Source organism: Phycodurus eques, chromosome 6, assembly GCF_024500275.1.
Source record: "Phycodurus eques isolate BA_2022a chromosome 6, UOR_Pequ_1.1, whole genome shotgun sequence".
NCBI lineage: Eukaryota > Metazoa > Chordata > Actinopteri > Syngnathiformes > Syngnathidae > Phycodurus > Phycodurus eques.
The window spans coordinates 22816063-22837359 of NC_084530.1; the positions used below are offsets into that span (position 1 = coordinate 22816063).

Sequence of the window (21297 nt, forward strand, 5' to 3'; positions counted from 1 at the left end):
GGATGGATCTTACAAATTAATGAGAATTGATCAAATAAGATGGAAATGTCCTTCATTCAATAGATATGTTGTCCATTCGTAGTAAAAAAAAAAAGTGATATCCTCTCGTCAACAGACATTTTCTACTTTTTAGTAGGAGTTTTCTACAAAAAGTGATGACCTTCAGTCATTCAGACATTCTGTACTTTCAGTACTACAAAAAGTACTGTCCTTAAGTCAACAAACATTTTGTACGTCTAGTGGGATATTGTAAGAAAAAAACTCAACAGATATTTTGTCAACTGACACTTTAGACTTAGTATGATTTTCTACAAGGAATTTCCTTAGCAAACTTCTACTTAAAAACTATATGTCTGTTGACCAAGTATATACTTTTTTGTACGCAGTCCTACTAAAAGTAAAAATGTCAAGTCCTATTTTGGGTATTCAGTAAATGGACTGCACTTATACAGCGCTTTATCTACACCATCACAGTGCCCAAAGCGCTTTACGAAGCCTCACATTCACACACCAATGTTGCGACTGCTGCCATGCAAGGCGCTGCCAGGCCCACTGGGAGCATATTAGGGTTCAGTGTCTTGCCCAAGCACATTTTGACATGCGGACAGTCAGAGTAGGGATTCAAACCAGTTACTCTTCGGTCAGTGGGCGAGCTGCTCTACCTACTGAGCCACAGCCGCCTGGTGCCTCAAACCAGCAATAAGGGGTGTAATAAAAAAAAAAAACCACACGGTGTGTATTCAACACATTTAAGTGTTACAATCTGTTTGCCACCAAATCCAGTTCAGTCCATCAAAATTAATTGCCATGAAGCTTTTTTGGCCTTGAACCAAATGATCATTGCCGTACTCACATGTCATTACTCCTGCGTAGCAAGAATGTGATTCTTTGTACATATCCTTTGACTAAATATGTGTATATTTGAGCTTCTCTCCTTCAAACCTGCTTCCACATGGGATTTTCCAGAGGGTGAATGAGCGGAATTACAGCTTAAAAAGAAGGAAATCCAAGGAGCAGTCCAAACACCCATGCTAAGCAGTTTAGCCTGGCGCTGTTCCTTTATTGGGGCAAGAGGGCACTGCGAGGTCATGCCGGCGTCTTGACGGGGAGGGGAGGCCGAGGAGTCGGGGCCGCCGAGGCAAAGAAGCAAAACACTCGCTACGTGAACCTGGCGGTCAAAATGTTTATGGCAACCACGACGTCAGTGATTGGCTTCACTGTGAGCAAATGCTGTTGACTCAAAGGGTGCGTCCACTTGAAAAGGTGACATGAAGCAGGCGCGCTAAAAATAGTTAAGGGAGATGTGGCATCTGTTAGGAATGTCCCCCCTGATGACGCTCCTCGCTGTCTGGGGTTCTGTGCGAGCAGGCAGGGACTTTAAACTATTTAAAGACAACTGGAGTGCAGGGAGTGTTGTATTCGTAATGCAGATGTTACTTACTATAGGTCCAATATAATGAGTGGACAGCTATACGAAAGCTGTTCTCTTCTATACACGTGAGTTGATGAAGTAGAGCATCAATCACTACAGTGGAAACTATTCAATAAAATGATTCCATCCTTCAGATTTAGTCTCGGTTTCAAATATTGTGCGTCAGTCACTGCAGTGGGCATTTCCTAAAAAGCTTTTTTCTTCCATATGCATGAGTCTTGATGCACATAAAAGAAAAACAGAGCCGATTAAAATCAGTATTTGTTAAGTGTGTACAAATCCAAATATGTGAAGTACAGTGGTGCCTTGAGATACAAGTGACCCGACTTACGTTGTTCGTGATAGGAGCTGACATTTGGCCAATTGTTTTTTCCCCCCCATTCATTTATTTATTTATTTTCTTTGACTTGCGAGCGTAAACTTGATACGAGCGCTGTATTGTGGGAGTGAACTAATTCAACTCACTTCACAATAAGCAGCATTTTGGCAAATATTGAACAATTCATCAAAAAAGAGGATTTGAGCTCTTTCATGCCACTCTGAGTTCACATTTTCTGTCAAACTAAACATAAAACAAAGAAACGTACACCGTGTGTATTTAAAACAACATAGCTTTGTCTTTTGAAAACATCCACTAAGCCTAATGCAAAAAAAAAAAAAAAAACAGTTCAAAACACCATTGACCTAGTAACATTTAGCATGGATAGTCGTGGTTTTTGAAGTAACGGACGTTTGAGCACAAACGGTAGAGCAACACATGTAGACATATAATACTCAGAGGTCAGAGTATATTCTTTATCTTCTCCCAAAAAAAATTATAATATTACAGCATCTTACTGATTCAGTTACAGTAGTAAAAAATAATAATAATAAAAAAAAGTCTATTCTTCATTTGTGTCTGTATGACTTTTTGCCTCCTGGTGGCCAAGGCGCGGGCATACCAGAAGGAGCAGCACAATGAACTGCATTGCATTATTAAATCATGACGCGCCAAGTGCATCATGATGTTATTAATCTGTTTTCATAAAGTACAATATTATAGAGTGCTATTTTCTATTTAAGTATGGTCATGGAACGAATTAAACTCATATCTTGAGGTACCACTGTATTAGTGTGCTTTTCTGTGTACTTTATACTACTTAAATATAAACAACTTCAGTTTGCCCTTTTGTACTTAACGCCTGACTCACAAATTCCCGCAGAGAGCAACAAAGACGGCCACTTCCAGAAGGTGAAGGTAAAAGTGGAGCCCATGGAGGTGGACCCGGCGCCGGCAGAAGTCTCGCCACCCGTTCCCCCACCTGCTCCTCCATCGTCCTCACCTGCTGGCTTTCGGCACTTTAGGGGTGCGTGAGAAGACGGAGCCGGTATTGGAGCCCCTGGTGTGCCCTCAGAAGGACCTCTTCTCCCAGGACATCTCGGTCAAAATGGCCTCCGAGCTCCTCTTCAAATTGTCAGGTCTGTTTTGAATGCGTTTGTCGGCTCCCTTGCAGAGCAAGGACAGCAGACGCGTGCGTGTGTTTGTGGGCTGTAAAACCTTCCATTTCCGTCGTCTGGCGGCACCGTTGTAAATTCAAGGACGCGACATATTACGAGTGACCACATGGCTGACATTGAAGCTTAAATACGCTTGAGTCTTGATGAAGTTGGGCATCAGTCACTACCGTGGACATTCATTCAGAAGCTGTTTCCTTCTGTATGCAGGAGTCTTAATGAAGTTGATCATTAATAACTACAGTGACGGTTTATTCAAAATTGCTTTCCTTCTATACCCATGAGTCTTGATGAAGTTACACATCAGTCACTACTGTACAGTTCTTAGCAACATGACACATATTGTAGCTGCCGTCTTTGTGCTCCCCCCCCCCAAAAAAAAATTACTCAAAAGTTGATAGAGTGCATTATACGTAATTATAAGAAAAATGAAAAAAATATATTTCATGTTGTAGAAATCTATACTTTTACTGAAGGATTGTAAAAAGGTATACTTTCATTCTGTCTATTACAAATGTATATAACAGTAATTTTTCGCTGCTCACCTGCGAGAATCATGACGTCCTTGAATGCCCGTATTGATATGCAATCCAAAATATCAGGGATTTCCTTCAGATATTTTCAGCGGTTGAAGTGGGCATAGGTAGAGATATCCACATAAATTTAGGTGACGATTGGTCGAAGTTTTGTGACATTAACTGACGTTAAACTTTTTCTTTATAGCGAGCTTTTTATGGGGAGGAAAACGTTATAATGTCCATAAAGTAAAAAATGGGGCATAATTGGAGCAGTACGCATAAATTTTAGTGATGATTGGTCGTGGTTTTGTGACATTAAGCACCGTTAAGATTTTTCACATTAAGCATTGACTGTCCCAACCAACATGGGGATTAAAATAATAATAATAATAAAATTATGTCAGCGCATGCACGCTACCTGTTGCGGGGGTGGTCCAGAACCTAACCCCCGCAATAAACGAGGGATTACAGTAGTCCGATTGAAGTAGCCATTCCAACCAGATTTAGCATTTTGACAGACTGTCATTATTTGGAAATCTTGTCACTTTGCTTTTTCAAAAGCCGGTTCCTTCCACGTGCAGGAGTCTTAATGTAAAAGTTAGCAAATCAGTCATTACAGCAAGCAATAGTTTTTCTCTCTTTGCAGGAGTTTTGATATCAAAGTTGCGCATCAGTCACTGCTCTGGGCAGCTATTTAAGCTATATAAGTGTATTCCCTCCGCATTGCTTGATGACTGTTGAGCATCAGTCAGTACAGTAGACAATTATCACCACAGTGACAATGTAGTCCCCTCCGCTACAGCACACCTTCTACCTATAACATCGCAACTGACCACACGGCTGACATTTGAAGCTGTTTTGGCCACTTGTTTGTAATTCTCCATGAAGGCGGAACCGCTTCCACACAATTCACACACATGGCTACTGTTAACTTGCGTTTAAACCCACCTTTACACGCTCAACGCCCCCCCTCCACGTCCCCCCAGTCCTCTCCTTCCCTCATTCTGTCTCCCTTGACTCGTTTTCAGACATGCCGGTTCAAGCACACTTGGCTGCTCACACTTCCCCATCCACCACCCTCCCTCCCTACCGCCTTTACATTTCTTCTGTGCGGCATCGCCATGGCAACATGGAAAGAGACCTCTGTCCTTGGCAAGTGGTGTCACAAAATAGTGGGTGGGCGGGGTTGGGGTGTAGTAATAAGGCGAGTAAAAGATTGTGGGTGGGGGGGCACGGATGCCACCCAGGGAGGCCGGGGCATCTCTGGGGCCAGGCGAACTGCGACAACTGCCACAAAAGGAGGATCTGGATGCAAAGGGAATGGTGCAGGGTGGATGGTGGGTGGGTGTGGGGTCTTGGTGCGTGGCTGTCACACAATGAGCAATCAATATGAATTACCCGCAGCGGTAAGACCTCAGAGACGCGTTAGTGGGAAGGTCGCAGAGAACGCTGGGGAGACGCTCGTCCGCTTTTGAGGTGCTCCTCGTCTCCTTGAAAGTCGCACATGTGGCTTCTTCTTCTCTTTCTTGGCTCTCAGCGGGTATATTTTCTATCCTATTTTAATTATCATGTAAGAACCTCTGGTAAATGTCAATCATGTAAGGCCAGAGCTGTTAGTTTGCATTATGGCAAGGAGAGGGTTGCTGTAATGGGGTTTGTACAGGTCTGAACAAAAAAAAGACAGGTGCAGCTCGTCCAGACTTTTTTTTGTTTTTGTTTTTACAGACTTAAGAGTTTGATTTGTTCTGTGACCAAGCTCTTAACTCAATTTACTCAGTTCAAATATATTCCCCATTCAAATTAATTGAAATGCCATTCATCAAAAACCATCACAATTTCTTTGTTACATGTTTTTATTCATGAAAAATAGCATTGTTTGGTATAAAAAAAAAAAGAGCATATATGGTTTTACAAAGGGTAATTAATTACTGTACGTACTGTAGTATTTGTGGGTCGGATATGTGCCTTTAAGGAGCGTGGCCCCACTATTGAGTGATGTGAGGAGTCGGCATGTTAGTCTTAGTGTGAGTGTCTGGGCGTGAGTTGTGCTCTACAGCAGCTCCGTCAGGCAGGAAGAGGGGTGCTGTAAAGGGTTTTTACAGGTCTGAACAAAAAAATGAATCTGACAGCTGCAGCTGGTCCAGAATGCTACGGCTCAAATTTTTACTGACTTATGAATTTGATTCATTCTGTGACCAAGCTCGTAACTCAATTTACTCAGTTCAAATCAATATTACCCATTCAAATTAATTAAAATGCCATTAATCAAAAACCACCACAATTTCTTGATGAGACATTTTTAGTCACGAAAAATAACATTGTTTGGTATAAAAACCAAAAAAGAGCATATGGTTTTGTAAAGTGTAATTAATTACTGTACGTACAATAGTATCCTCTTTAAGGAGCGTGGCCTATTGAGTGATGTGAGGAGCTGGAGTGGGGTTGGCATGTTAGTCTTCGTGTGAGTGTCTGGGCATGAGTTGTGGCCTACAGCAGCTCCATGCGAGTGTACTTTTTTTGCAGTTTGTTTGTTTGTTTGACTGTTTGTCCCGCTCTATAAACGGTTGAAAATGCTCTGGCGACTGGGACTCGCCTCACCCATAATATAGCATCACAGGACCTTATTTGCTCCTTTTTTTCCCCCTCCTCACTTGTACCTGAAATTTTGGCTCACAACATAAAGTAAAATAATGGACCAAGCAACAGTGATAAGAGTGACCCGACTTATGAGTTTTTCCAGATACGAGCCGTCATTCAACCAATTTTGTTCTTTGACTTGCAAACGCAGACTTCAGATACAAGCGCTGTATCTTAGTAGTTAACTCGGTTAACTCAACTAAGCTCACTTCACAATAAACAATACTTTGTCAAATAGTAAACAATTCTTTAAAAAAGAGGCTTCAAGTTGATTTCCACTTCCATTTTAGGTTTACTGTCAAACTAAACATAGAACGAGAAGAATTACACATTTAAAACAACCAAATAGTTGAGCCTTTTGTCCACTACTGTGATGCTGTTAACACATAATGTGACACTCATACAGTATAAAACACTTTAAGAAACTGATATTTGAACACAAACTGTGCAGCAACACACAGACATTCAGCATAGTACACAGTCATTTATTCTTTATCATCTGCAAGGAGCTGAGAGAAGCTGAGTCTATATTGTACAGAAGTCCATGTACAGTATATCCGTGTCTGTCTTATGATGCCCCCAGATGGCCAATGTGGGCAGCAGCTCAGTAGCCTTTCATTTGATGCAAAGTTTGACAACAAATGTTTAAGTATTTTTTATGATTTTTAATTGTCATTTCTGTACATTTTTATAAAGTACAGTATTATGGAGTGCTATTTTCTCATTTAAAAAAAATGCTGTTTTTGGGGGGGAGGCTGGAACAAATTAATGGCATTTCCATTCATTTCAAAGTGGAAAGAGGATTTGAGTTATTAAAACATTTAAGTTACGAGTGTGGTCACAGAATGAATTAAAGCTGTATCTCAAGGCACCACTGTACTGTCACGTGGACACATCACCTACCACATTTACCCAAATCAGACTGATTATCGTTATATGTAACCTGGTTAAGTATGTTGTCTTATTTTTGTTTTCCAGAAAAAGTGAGCAAAGCCAACAACCACAAGGGCGGCCACATGATGGGAATTAACAGGTGAGACAAATTACAACAAAGGCCACATAACATAAAAATGTACTTGTTGTAAACGGAGCTTTGGTTTCCTCTGCATTTTCCAGTCCGTTCTTGGACGAGTGCTTTCGACAATCAGCCTTCAACTCGCGCTCCAAAAGCTCCTCCCCCGCAGAGGCCAGCTCCTCCACCCGGGCACCTTTCCATGGTAACACACAATAAAAACCACAGGAAAATACAAAAGCATTTCCACACACATCTCAATTAACTACACTTTCAACCGCCAGCTCCCTGCTTAGATCTCAAATGAGCCTATGGGCTCTGTGCCCCCTTTGCCCGGGGCGTCCCCCCTAGTCTCCTTTCCTGTAGCAGCCAGTGGTCCAGAGGTTAATTAGCCTGTGCCAGCTTTACCTGTCCCTCTGCCAGTTAATGGAAATCTGATTGGCTCTTGGGTGTCAAAGAGTGGCATGAAAGTTAATTCAACCCCCCCCCCCCCCCCCCCCCCACACACACACACACACGCACTCATGCACACACATTTTTCCCTTGTGCGTTTGAAGCTCTGCAGCTCCTTTAACTCTACTCCTCTTTTAAGTCGTTATCTGCTCTCCATGTGAACACATCCACACCCGCGTTTCCTCGTTCCACTTGTCTTGACTGGTACATTTATATGCTTTTTATTGGTAATACTGCAATGTATCTTGAATATTTTCATGCTGCTAAATAGCTGGACAGTTGGCATCCGCGAGAAAAAGATATATACAAATATTTAGCAAAAAAACTCATTGATAAAAAGACAAATTAGAGAAAATAATTAAAATATTGGAAAATATATATATTGGCAAATCCGTCCATCCATTTTCTTTACCGCTTATCCTCACTAGGGTCGCGGGCTGCTGGAGCCTATCCCAGCTATCTTCGGGCGGGAGGCGGGGTACACCCTGAACCAGTCGCCAGCCAATCGCAGGGCACATAGAAACAAACAATCATTCGCACACACCTACGGGCAATTTAGAGTCTTCAATCAACCTACCACGCATGTTTTTGGGATGTGGGAGGAAACCGGAGTGCCCCGAGAAAACCCACCCAGGCACTTTGAGAATATGCAAACTCCACACAGGCGGCGCCGGGATTGGAACCCCGGTCCCCAGAACTGTGAGGCAGATGTGCTCACCAGTAGCTCACCGTGCCGGCATACTGGGAAATATGCCAAGATATTAAAATATGCCCCAAAAAATCAACAAAATATTTTTTTAAATCATACAAAATACAAGAAGAATATTTCATGAAAAGTAATGAAAATACAAATAAAGAACTTAAACTTCATAACTATAAACAAAAAATACATCACAAATAAACCACAATCCTGCATTTCTTGTCGGTGTACCTCTAACTAGGAACTAATTAGACAATTAGAAACTTGAAGGCCCACAGCGTGACCTAATTGGCTTAATGGGCTTGCTTTTTGTCAGGTGGCTGACTCCCAAGTTTGGCTGGCTTGTCGTCACCTGACGTGACTAGAACGTGCCTCTCTTCTCACCTGTGAGGCTAATGGCGTTATGGGCTTAGACCCATTAGAAGGGCTGGGGAAAATACCAGATTGGGAAAAAAAAAAGAAAAAGAAAACAAAAATCGGCATAATATGTAAAATAAACTAATATTTGTTTTTAAAAAAAATACAATAAATAATAGGAAATATGACCCCAAAAATATTAGATGAAAAATACACAAATATTGGACGAAATTATCACAAATATTTAATTAACATATTAGATTAATACAAATAAAACAATGTTTAAAAAATATGAGAACGTATTAGATGAAATAACATACAATTAGAAAACGTATGATCAAAGAAAATACAATAAAAAAGCAAAATATAAGACAAAACATGAAATACTGTATTAAATGAAAAATACACAAATATTAGCAAAAAATACAATTATATACAAACAAGTAGGACAAAATACACTTGTATTAAAGAAAATTTAACATTTTCATGTCAGTAATAAATAATCGAATATAAATAGATGAAAGCTACAAAAAATAAAAAAATAAAAATATTAGAGAGAAATAAACTTAACCCCGCCTCCTGCCCGATGACAGCTGGGATATAGGCTCCAGCACGCCCGCGGCCCTAGTGAGGAGAAGCGGTTCAGAAAATGGATGGATGGAATTTGATAGTCAACATAACAGGAAGGTTTGAAATGCATCTGTCTCTGGAGTGACAGCCTCAAACTGTAGGTGGCATCAGTGCAGTGAATGATGGCTGTCCTTTTGTGTGTGTTGCAGACTCTGAAAAGGACGAATGTGAACCAGGCAATGGGATCTCCCAGTGGCGGCTAAACGAGCAGCTCTTCCCATGTCCCGTCTGCGGGAAAGTGTTTGGGAGGCAACAGACACTATCGCGGCACCTGGCCCTACACACAGGTAACACAAAAATGTAAACATTCCATTTCACCATTATTGTGACAAAAATAATCACGTGTTTTAATGTACAGGATTTTGTTTCACTTTTATTTGCATTAGCAAAGCAAATGTATTTATATAGTGTATTTCCTACACAAGGTAACGCAATGTGATTTGCATGATTAAAAGCATTTAAAATATAAAGACAGAAAATAAAAGACAGCTCAAAACATTTAAAAACAAAGAGAAAAAAATATATATATATATATAAAGATAAAAATGGTACAGTGCAAGAAAGCTCGTTTAAAAGTGGAAATTTCTAAAATACTCAATCATTAAGCATTATATTTTAATTGAATCATTATTTAAGCACAGTTTTCCTATTAGCTGTGGATGCTATCGCTTATGTTGTTACGCTAACTGAGCACGTCAGTTTAAAGAGGAGCCTCAGAGCTCTTGGTATTGATGATAATTACCATTTTTAATGGTAATGTTAACCAATTGAAATTGTATCACAATTTATCAGTAAACCGTTTCATACACACACACACTAGAGGTGCAACAACAGATTAATCATCAACTAATACATTTTTTAATTAGTCAACAACTATTTTTAGAATCCATTAATCATTTAGAGATGTTTAACGTAAAATTGTCAAAATCCTCTGAATTTTAGCCTCTCAACAGGAAATATTGTCTGATTATCTTTGTGTACAATCAAAATAAGACATTTGCAAACATCTGCTTTTATTTTGGAAAACAACGATCAACATTTTGCCTACTTTCTGACATGTCACGGACCAAACCAGTAACTGATTCATAATAATATTTTTTATATCAAAGTTTGTGCGTTTTATGCACTGTCAATTTGAAATAAAATCCTGTTTTTGAATAATGGGTAATGGGGTGGGGGGGGGAATAATCTCCAGATTAATCGATCATGAAAATAATTGTTATTTAAAGTCATAAAACACACACACACGAGCATTGGTAAATGAGGTTGACTAGACTAGATTACCCTAAAGAGATTATAACCATGATGAGTCTCACCGGGAAAAGTGCCCCTTCTCATTACCCCATTTGAACGATGCATACACACGCGCACACAGACACAGAATTCCTAGCTTCCCGTGTCCCCATCCCACATCCTCCATCGACTCTCTCTTGTTGCTTCTTCTTTTCCCGCTTGTGGAATTTCACTTGAAAGCCAATTAAAAGCAGAGGGGAAATGAATGTGTCCCAATCAGGAGGGGAGGTACGGTGTCGTCAGTTTGTGGTGTTGGGATATCATAGCTCTCCTTATCTCAGAGAGCACAAATTGAGACTGGTGTAGAAAATGGCCCCAGACACAATTGGACATGCTCGCACACAAACACACACGCACACACGCGAACACCATCTGAGCGTGTTGGCTGCGAACAGCTTGGCCACACCACAGAGAGCAGAAGTTGGGGCATATGTCACCGTGGTGGTCTTTTTGGTCTCCCCAACGACATAAAGGTTGCCTGGCTTCGTGTCCTTCGGGCAAATGAACTGTGTGTGTGCATGTTTCAACAAAGAAATGATGTGTTGGTATGTTGATTTAAAAAAAAAAAAAAAAAAGAATATTAATTAGTTGCCAGGTAGCATAGTGAACTAGTGATTAGCCCATCTGCCTCACAGTTTTGAGATTGACACCGCGGTCCCGGCATTACGGCATTCCCTTGCTCACAGGTGGCTCCTTCTTCCTCTGGGGAAAAAAAAAAAAAAAAGAAGGAACCATGCAAGTACAATGGTGCCTTGAGATACGATTTCTATTTGTTCCATGACCACGCACATATTGCAAAACACTTGTATCTCAAACCATCTTTCCCTATTGTAATGAATGGCAATGCAATAAATCTGTTCTGCCTCCTTCCTTTTTCTACATCCTTCCTTTTTCTTCTTCTTCTGTGGGATCTATTGGCAGCGTAATGGCGCATTACTGCCACCAACTGATATTGTCCTTCCACTCCACTTGTTTTTTTTTAGCTAACTATCAAACTCAAGGCCTGGGGACCATATCTGGCCTGCCACATCATTTTATGTGTCCCGTGAAAGCAAATCATATGCGTTCACTTAATGTTTCTTGCTAAAATGCCAAAATCGTCTTCACATTTAATAATGTTGAAATATTGCAAGCATTTCTTGTTACCAAGCCCTCTTAAAATACATTAATAAATAGTTGAACAAACAATTTATTTAATGGCTTCTGGTTTGGAAACTAGTTATCCATCCATTTGTTGTATCTCATAATATGAGATGACCATACATTTACTGTTTATGGGTTTACAGTCATAACTGCCTTCTGAGGGAAACCATACTGTAACTACGATGTGGCCCATGACAAGAAAATGATGAACATCTTTGTTTTAAGATTCTAACAAAAAATGTCTTCTAAAGTTAAATGCAAACTTAAAAATAGCTTCGTAAAGTTTTCCACAGTAAATAAAGTTTTCAATATTCAGATTTCAATATAACTAAGTTAAAACTAAAAGTGCAGGAAGTTCCCAGGGTCAGCAGCATCGCTTATAAAAAGTTAATTGAAATTTTAAATAAATTAATAGCCCCAGAAGTTCAAAACTGATCTCTTACCCGCCATTGGATTTATTTTTTTTTTTTTTAAAGATTTTTTAAAAATCGGTCTATCCCTATGAAAGGGGCTCCTGATTTGCGTCATTGTTTCCACCGTAGGTAGCAATTAACAAAATAAACGCAAGCATGGTCTTGCAGCTGTGCAGCAAGTGCAAACTCGAAATATGCAGCAACGCAACAGAGCGGAGAAGTGTTGGGTGTCAGACTTCACCCGGTCTCACATTATGGAATACTCTTACAAACAGGCGGCTCCGCTCGTCTGGAAAAAAGGTGCAAACAATTCTGTGTAAAAGGGGCTCCTGATTTGGTTTCGCAATCACTAAAACCCAAAAATACACATGCACGTGGTCTTTTGGCCATTCAGCAAGTGCAAAACCTGCAAACCTGTATCCACACATCGCAAAAGTGTCAAACAAATCTTGTCGCAACTGAATGCACTTTCACATAAGGATACGGCATCCTGCAAACAAATATCACAAAACATATGACAAACAAAAGTCACAAGTGTGTGTTCTTAGTGCCGTGCAGCAAGTGCAAACCCGAACAGCTGCAGTACAAAAGTCTCAAACATCAAATTTGTCACAACTGTTTGTGCTTTTACGCAACGACAACGCTTCATACAATCAGGTAAACAAGACATACGACAAAGAAACTACACACAGGCCTACAGTCTACATCAAGTGCCAATACCAATCTCGTTATCTTTTTTAACTGACTGTATTTTATCCATGTTAGCACTGTGAGTCCGTGAGAAGAGTTATATGAATAAAATTTACTTGATTCTCTTGGACACAGCACTGGGCTGGGCTGGGCACTTGCCTCTTTGTGCGAGCATTTGTCCAAAAACAAAGACCCCCTCTCAAATGGATGCTTCCTTCGAAAATAAACGCCTCGTCCTGACTACAGTGTTTGAGGGTATCTGGTATGCATCAACAGGGTTCAATTATGTTTCAGGTGCTGTTGTCAAAGTACCTCATGCACATTTTACTGTCCTCTTAGGATTAAATTGACCCCGGGTTTAGTGAAGGTGAGGCAGGGCTGAGTAATTAGATCTAAGAGTGCGACATAATGTGAGCTAATGTGTGTGTCTGTGTTTTCGTGGCAGAAGAGAGGAAGTACAAGTGTCACCTGTGCCCCTATGCCGCCAAGTGCAGGGCCAACCTCAATCAGCACCTGACCATCCACTCTGTTAAGCTGGTAAACACGGACGCCGAGCAGATCGTCAGCGCCGTCGCCGCCGCCACCGACGCCGCCGAGCGCAAGAACTGCGCCTACTACTACAGGTGATCATTCATGTCCATTAAGTCGAAATGTTGACAGTCCAGTCATTCTCAAACTGTGGTACGTTGGTACAAAAGTGGTACCAGAAATAATCACTGCCCAAGTGCAGTTCAGTTATATTTAACTTTTAAGTTCAATATATTTGCATTTAATCTTTCAAAATTTTTGTTTTTAAACATTTAGGTACAATTAAAATTTTCTGTACAATAGATTGTAATTGAATCATTATTTAAGTACAGTTTTTTTGTATCAGTGGCTTACAATAATATTAAATATAGTCTTTAGGAATAAAACATTTCTTCTTTTTTTCTTTTTTTCTGAACACGTACTAAGCTACTGCACCTTAATGTGGGTCATTATGATGATACTTGAAGAGCTAATCATTCAAATAGAAGAATAAATGGATTATCCCTTACTATTTTTATACAGTGGAACCACAAAGGTCAAAAAGTGGATTTAAAAAAATAAATAAATCTTAGCTGAGAAGTCTAAAAATGAATGTTGTATACATTGTTCCTCCACTATTTGTGGGGAATAGGGACCAAGCCCTGCTGTGAATAGCGAAAATCTGTGAGTAATTCATGCCCCCACCCACCCCCACCCAAAAAGGTTTAGGTGCCATAAAATGAAAACAAAAACACTTATTGCTTTAGCCTGAGCACAGAAACGGCGAGTAAGTGAGTTTTTAACAGAGTATAGGTTCCCCCAAAAAAATCTAACGGGTTTCATAAGATTTGCTGAAGTTTTTGTTAGTCTGAGTTGTACAGTCGTTCGACTTTAGCGTTTCCAGTCTGATTGTTTACATTTAAGTATATCTTTTAAGGGGACAAGTGGGCAAAAAAATATTTTTTAATAAACAAAACAGTTATTAAACTAAAACATGAAAAAATAAAATAAGGGAAGTCTGGGCGTCCCTGCTAAAGCTACTGGCCCCGCGACCCGGATAAGCGGTAGAAAATGGATGGATGAAAAAATAAATAAAACAACAAGTAGTTAATAAGACTATTAAAACATAATAAGGATGGACAATTTCAAGGTTATTTTAATCTATAATATAATACTTATAGATAAATAATTAAAATACATATCCAATTCCTCCTGTTCCAGTTCATGTTCTGACACCAGATCAAATAAGTAGTGAATAAAAAATTCACTACTTATTTAATTAATTAGTAATTATAGCTTCTTCATTGAATATCTGTTCTGACACTAAACATTTGAGTATGCTATGTGCAGGATACAAAAAAAAAAAAAACATTTAAGATCGTCCCCATAATGAATGTAATGTAAAATACAATATATAAATGATGATAATGATAATTGAATTCCTCTCTTTAGCTCTGGCTGGCACTAAACATTTAGGGACACCTTTTGCAGGATTTCCTTGTACTCTGGCTCCAAACCAATTAATAATGTTCTCGATTTATCAGTAATAAAAATAGTTTACTCATCAGTACGCATGATTGTGCTGCCAAGAGACATTAGGTTAGCTTAGCATAAAGACGGGCGTCATGGCTCCCAGTTTTTCAAGTGAAATTACTTCCCATTGCTTTTGGTGGCTAGGATGTGTGAGGGAAAGTAATGAAGCCATCATTGGACTAATCTGCATCAAAGCTCTCAAAGGAAGCCAAGCTGCGCCACTTAGCAAATGCATGCTGGCGTTGGTTGACACGTCGCATCTCCCTCTTTTGCTCTCGCGCTCTCTTGCAGCTGCCATGTTTGCGGCTTCCAGACGGAGCTCAACGCCCAGTTCGTGGGCCACATGTCGCTCCATGTGGACAAGGAGCAGTGGATGTTCTCGCTCTGCTGCAGCATCTGCGACTTTGTGTGCATGGAGGAGGGGGACATGAAGAGCCATATAAGCACCGGACACGCAGGTACCCACATTTGTAATCTACTTGTCCGTATCGCTCTCAAAATGGCAGCTGTCTGACTTAAAAAGGCTGACTTTCAACGTCTGTGAGATTACATTGCCAGTGTAGGCAGAAACAGTTCTTGTGGTGGCACCAGGAGACGCTGTGCAATGCAGGATCTAAGATAGATTCAAAGTTAATTTGTTGAGGATCCCAGTTCCCAAAAATTTCAAAATACCCCATTGATCAGGAAATGTAGCAGACAAAGTTGCGTGTTACTTGGTTTATTAAAACACAGTTACGGTTAACTTGGTTGATGAAAAACAAAGTAACAGCGAACTTGGTTTACTAAAACTAAGTTACATCATCAAACTTTTTTTTTTTTAAACAAAGTAGTATGAACTTGGTTGATTAGATTAAAGTTACAGTGAATTTGGTCAAACAAAGTAACAGTAAACTTGGTTTATTAAAACAAATATATGGTGAACTTGGCTTTTAAAACAAAGTAACGGTGAACTTAGTTGATTAAAACAAAGATCTATTGAACTTGATTTATTGAAACAGTTACTGTGAACTTCGTTTATTAAAACCATGTTACCGTGAACTGGGATTACTTAAACAAGGTTACATCAAACTCGGTTTATAAACAAAGTTACGCCGTACTTGGTTTAGCAAAACAAATTTACGGTTAACTTGGTTCATTATACCAAAGTTACAGTCAACCTGCTTTATTTAAACAAAGTTACTGTAAACTTGGTTTATCAAAACAAAACCGGGGCATACTTTGTTTATAAAACAAAGTAATGTCAAACAGCGAACTATATGTAATATGTATGTATATGTAATAAAAGTCTGAACTTGGTTTATCAAAACAAAGCTAAATTGTTTAATTTGCCTCTTTTATGGACTCCAGTAGATGTTTTTTGGGGGGGGGCGTTTTTCTGTTTAATCTTTTAAACCTGCTCATGTGATCCTTTGCTGAAAGATGGCAAGCGTTTTTGTCCGAAAACAACTTTTATTGCTGATGTTTGGCTCTTCCTCTCTTTCTCTAAGCGTGTGTGTGCGCTTATTGAGTGTGTGCGTGCGGGATTGGCAACATGAAGAGGGTCTTCAGAGGCCACAGTGGCCTCATTTATCTGAGAAGGCTGGCCCTTATCGGGCCTGGGGTGATGGAAGAAATCAATTGGAGCGTCTGCTTTACGGTGGTCAAAGTATGGCCCGTCACATCCGGCCCACTGCGCATTTATATTATCAACAGTCCTGCAATATTTTCAGTGTGCCTCAACTGTTACATTTTTTTCCTTCTAAAATTGGTTAATTCAAATGTGTTTATTCATTTTTATAAATGTATTTATCCATTACATAATTGGTTAATTTATTTATTGTAAATTACAATGTTTTTGAAGTAAAATTTTAAAGAAATTATACATACAGTACCTTTAGCATGTTTTATTGAATTAAACATTGGTTAAAAATACAATTAAAACATGAACAGTAATTATTTCATCACTCAGATGAACTCTTATTTCTTGCATTATTTTCAAATTTTTTTAATTCATATATCTCATTAAATAATGGGTTAATTTAATTACTGTAAATAATAAAACATACTGTACACTTAACATTTTGCATTGATTTTTATTAACTAATGTATTTATATTGATTTATTGTAATATTGAAAATATTGTATTAAAAATTGGTTGGTTAAATTATAATTCATTGATTTATAAATTGTAAAATAAAAATGAGCATTGTTCTACTAGAATAAACTCTTGTTGCATTAATTTGGATATTTTTCCTAAAATTTGTTAGTTAAAATGTAGTTACTCATTTTTATAGATTGTTTTCGTTCATTTATCATTAAATAATTGGAAGATGTAATAATTGTAAATAAAAAATATTAGTAGAATCTGTTTTTTTAGTAAATGTTTCATTTATTATCAATAAAATCTATTCCAAATAACACATTGTGAAATAGACTTATTTTTTTTTTTTACATTTTTGAGTATTTGATTCAATAATTATGATTACAAATATTAAAAATTAAAACATAGTTGTGAATGTATTATTACAATAAGCATTTTATTGTTTTTTTTGTTTGTTTGTTTTGTTTTTTTCTCCCCCTTTCTCATCTACCAATGACCTGGACCATCTGTCCAATTTCGAAATCACAAAGGTTTGCCCACCCCTGCTTTAAGCCTTTTCTCAGTTGGTCGCACCAGTGCTACCAGTGGAAAAGTTAGTGTAGCTCCCTACTTGTGATGGAAGTCACTAAACACAACAGAGTGCAAATCTTTATTTACACGCCACCGTTTAGTCTCTGACAGAGTATAGCTCTCCCGTGTTGACTGCGTGGATACAGACCAGAGTGGCTGAGCTCAGCAGCTTGTTCGCAGTTCAAGGAGCTTGACCAGGCCCCCCGCAGAGTTCCAACTCAAGTGTACGCCGCCCAACTCGGCAGGAGGGCGCACTGCTTCCCCATCGCCGACATCTTTGACGAATGTCCTTTGTTGAAGCGCGCCTCCGCCATCTTAGCTCCTTCGCCCGTGACGCTCTGTCCCTCGGCATCTCCCTCCACTTCTAATTCCCTCGCTCTCGCTTCCTGGTGAATGGAAGACGTGGATCAATAATACCACGCCGCTTCTTGATTTGTCTGCCAGCAATGGGGGGGCCCTCAGGCACAGCTATGTGTGTTTTTGTGTATACATGAAGGATAAAACTGAGGTTATTCATGTGGTCACTGTCTGATGACGACAAAGTTCTGCATGGTACAATAAAATACACAGCACAGTGACTCTTATAATCATTATCTACTGCAGTGTTTCCCAACGTTTATTGAGCCAAGAAGATGCATATGTGACATTAAATGTTTGAGGGACTGCACTTATTCTATATTGCGCTTTATCTGCACCATAACAGTGCGCTTTACAAAGTTTCACATTCACACACCCATGGGCGGCTGCTGCCACACAAGGCGCTGCCAAGACCACTGGGAGCAAATTAGGGTTCAGTGTCTTGCCCAGGGGCTCTTCGTCATGGGACAGTTGGAGCCAAGATTCCAACCGGCAACCCTTCGGTCACTGGCTGACCGACTGGCTCTAGCAACTGAGCCACAGACATTGGACTCCACAAAACAAAAAATGCCACAAATGAGTGCAAAGGTCAATTATGTACACTCTGCCATCTATTGGAAGAGCATTTAATTGTTCTTCCAGTCACTATATGTCACTGGCATAGATAGATGAACAAAGATACAGTATTTAATACATATTTTTGGACCAATTACGTGAAATTGACTAGCTTTCCGTGACCCACCTGATTATCTCTCACAGCGCACTGGTTGGGAATCACAGATTGTGTGCAGTTAATGCTTAAGCATATCTATGACATAACGTGGCATTTTTTGCCGATATTGTAATTTTATTGTTGTCATTTAACGGCCACCATCTGATATGCGGGAAGTTAGACCCAGTTTTATATCCTCTTTGTCCATATTTGGCTAAGACCGCCCCATTTTCCGCTGATTGGTTGGCTCTGTGTAGAAGACCCCACCTTCACTACTTGTGAGAGCCCACGTGATGGTTATGTTGACAGCGCTGGCTCAGGAATGGAAAGGGGAGGAAGATATCTTCGCTAGTGACGTAGATAAACTCGAATGACCTGATTTCAGGCCTCTCGGCAGAAAAACGTCTGGAACTCTGGAATCCGTGGACGATTTTAATTCATATTTCACATGTTTACTGAGGCACCATAGAGCCAATATAACATTCCAAATACTAGAAAAAGTTGATTTGGTAAAATATGGGACCTTTAAGTAATTGTAAAATGTTGTCATTAAAACAAAGTTACACCAAACTTGTTTATTGAAACGAAGTTACACCAAACTTAGTTGGTAAAACAGAGTTAGGTTTGTCTCTTAAAACAAGATTCTTTTACTATTAAAACAAGATTAAGGAAAAACAAAATAATGGCCAAATTTGTTTATTAAAACAAAGTAATGGCCAACTTGTTTGAGTAAATCAAAGTGACAATGAACTTGGTTTATTCAGACAAAGTTATGGTAAACTTCATTCAAAACAAATGTATGGCCAACTTGGTCTGTCAAAACAAAGGTACTGGTAATCTGGATTAATAAAACAAACATCAAACCTTATTTGTAACAGAAAACGTTTACTTAAAGAAAGTTGCTTTGAACTTTGTTTATTAAAACAAAGTTAAGGCAAACTTTATTCAAACAATGTTAAACAATTATTAAAACAAAGGTACAAAGAAAATTCATAGCATCGGTTCATTGCACTTTTGACTGAGCATGATATTACTCAAAAGGAATGTTAGCTTTATTGCCAATTTGCATCTATAAATTTTTGGTATCTGACTTCCTGTCCCCGTTCTCGTCTTGTAACGTTCCAGGCCTGAACTCGAGGAGTCCCCTGAGTGAAACCAAGAGCACGTCGTCATCTCTGTCGGCGCTCAGCGACTCGCTCAACAGCTCGGAGGGCGGCGACCTCACGCACACCAGCGGCGAAGAGCTCAAGAGTCTGCTGGCCCCGCCCTCCTCGGCCAGCAGCCAATCCAGCTCCGGGAGCCGCTCGGGCTCGGGCACGGAGGATAAATCCGATAAAGGTAAAAGGTTTGAAGTGTAAATACACGTTACTTCCCTACTTATGAACATTTTGAACATATTAACATTTGGACATTTTCCTACTTCCACAAGTAAGAATTTTGAGGTACGTGCCTTGTTGTGTTCAGCTGAAACATGTCTGGTAAATAAAATCTTTCTTTGCTGTTGTATACAAAGACCCTAAAGCATTTACATTGGCACCGTGGCGTACGAGTGCCCTAACTTGCAAGATTTTCGTGACGAGCTATCGCTTGATTGCGAGCCTAATTCTGAGTTATGAGCAAGCTTCAGATACGGTGCAGCTTGAGAGAAGTTCCAAAAAAAAAAAAAAAAGTAATGCCCCACAGACGTTGAAGGTGGCGCTTTACATTCTTTACATCTCTTTACACTCTTTTGTTTTATACCATACAGTACTATTTTTCTTTATTAAAAACGCGTAACATAAAAAATGAATCGGGTTAATGTCATTTCAGAGTTGATAAATCATTTGATGAGTAAACTGAGCTACAAGCTTGGTCACGGAACAAATTAAACTGATAAGTCAAGGTACCAGTGTATGTCTAAAGCGGCAAAATCCTACTGGACTCCTTACTGAACAGTGTGCGGGTTCCTGTAATTAGTTCGGCCACTGGTTTTGCGGCGATTCCAAATTTTAATCGCTGTTGTGCGATGTACAGTAGCGACGTCACAGATTACAGAAAAATGCACATAAGGGTCAGTTTCATATAATTTTATCAATAACATGGCCCACTGAATTTCCTTTTGAAAATCAATTAATTTTACTGATAGTATTTTATTGGGAGATGTTCAAAGGTCATAATTCTTTTATCACAGAAAATAATAATAACTTATTATTTTTAATGCCAAAATGTCGTTACCGTCCAAAATGAAGTTTCATGGTTTGTAACATTTTTCTGGAGATGCAAATTACATTTTCGTATACATGGGATTTTTCTGCTATTGCTTAATCTGCCGAACACAAAGGCATCATACCCCTTCAGAGTTGCTTTTTTTTTTTGGTTCTTTTACGAACCATCCTTCTTTGTCATTCAAGTTGTCTTTATCATTAATGCCACTGGAGAGAGCCTCATCAGGGGGGTTAGGCCTTATGAACCTTGTTACAGTTGATCACAAATTGGGGGAATATCTGTACAAAGTAACGACCGCCGTCAACTTTTGCCTCCCTCTCTCCAGGCTTCGAGTGCGTGTTCTGCACGTTCGTGTGCAAGACGCGCAGCATGTATGAGCGCCACGTGCAGATCCACCTGATCGCGCGCATGTTCGAGTGCGACGTGTGCCACAAGTTCCTGAAGACTCCAGAGCAGCTGCTGGAGCACAAGAAGTGTCACAGCATCCCCACCGGAGGACTCAAGTAAGGAAAGCAAGTACAGTCACACCTTTCCTAAACTCCGCCCGTCCTCCCCCCGCCC

At 39.5% G+C, this 21297-nt stretch overlaps 1 protein-coding gene across 1 annotated transcript in view; it reads left to right on the top strand.

The window, feature by feature from the left end:
- Positions 1–21297, top strand: part of znf827 (zinc finger protein 827) — a 112953-nt gene that overhangs the window by 84421 nt on the left and 7235 nt on the right. Inside the window, 9 exon segments of the mRNA XM_061679290.1 lie at positions 2635–2744; positions 2746–2890; positions 7060–7114; positions 7198–7298; positions 9383–9520; positions 13218–13395; positions 15104–15270; positions 19657–19869; positions 21062–21239. Of these exon segments, the coding sequence (XP_061535274.1) occupies positions 2635–2744; positions 2746–2890; positions 7060–7114; positions 7198–7298; positions 9383–9520; positions 13218–13395; positions 15104–15270; positions 19657–19869; positions 21062–21239 (1285 nt within the window).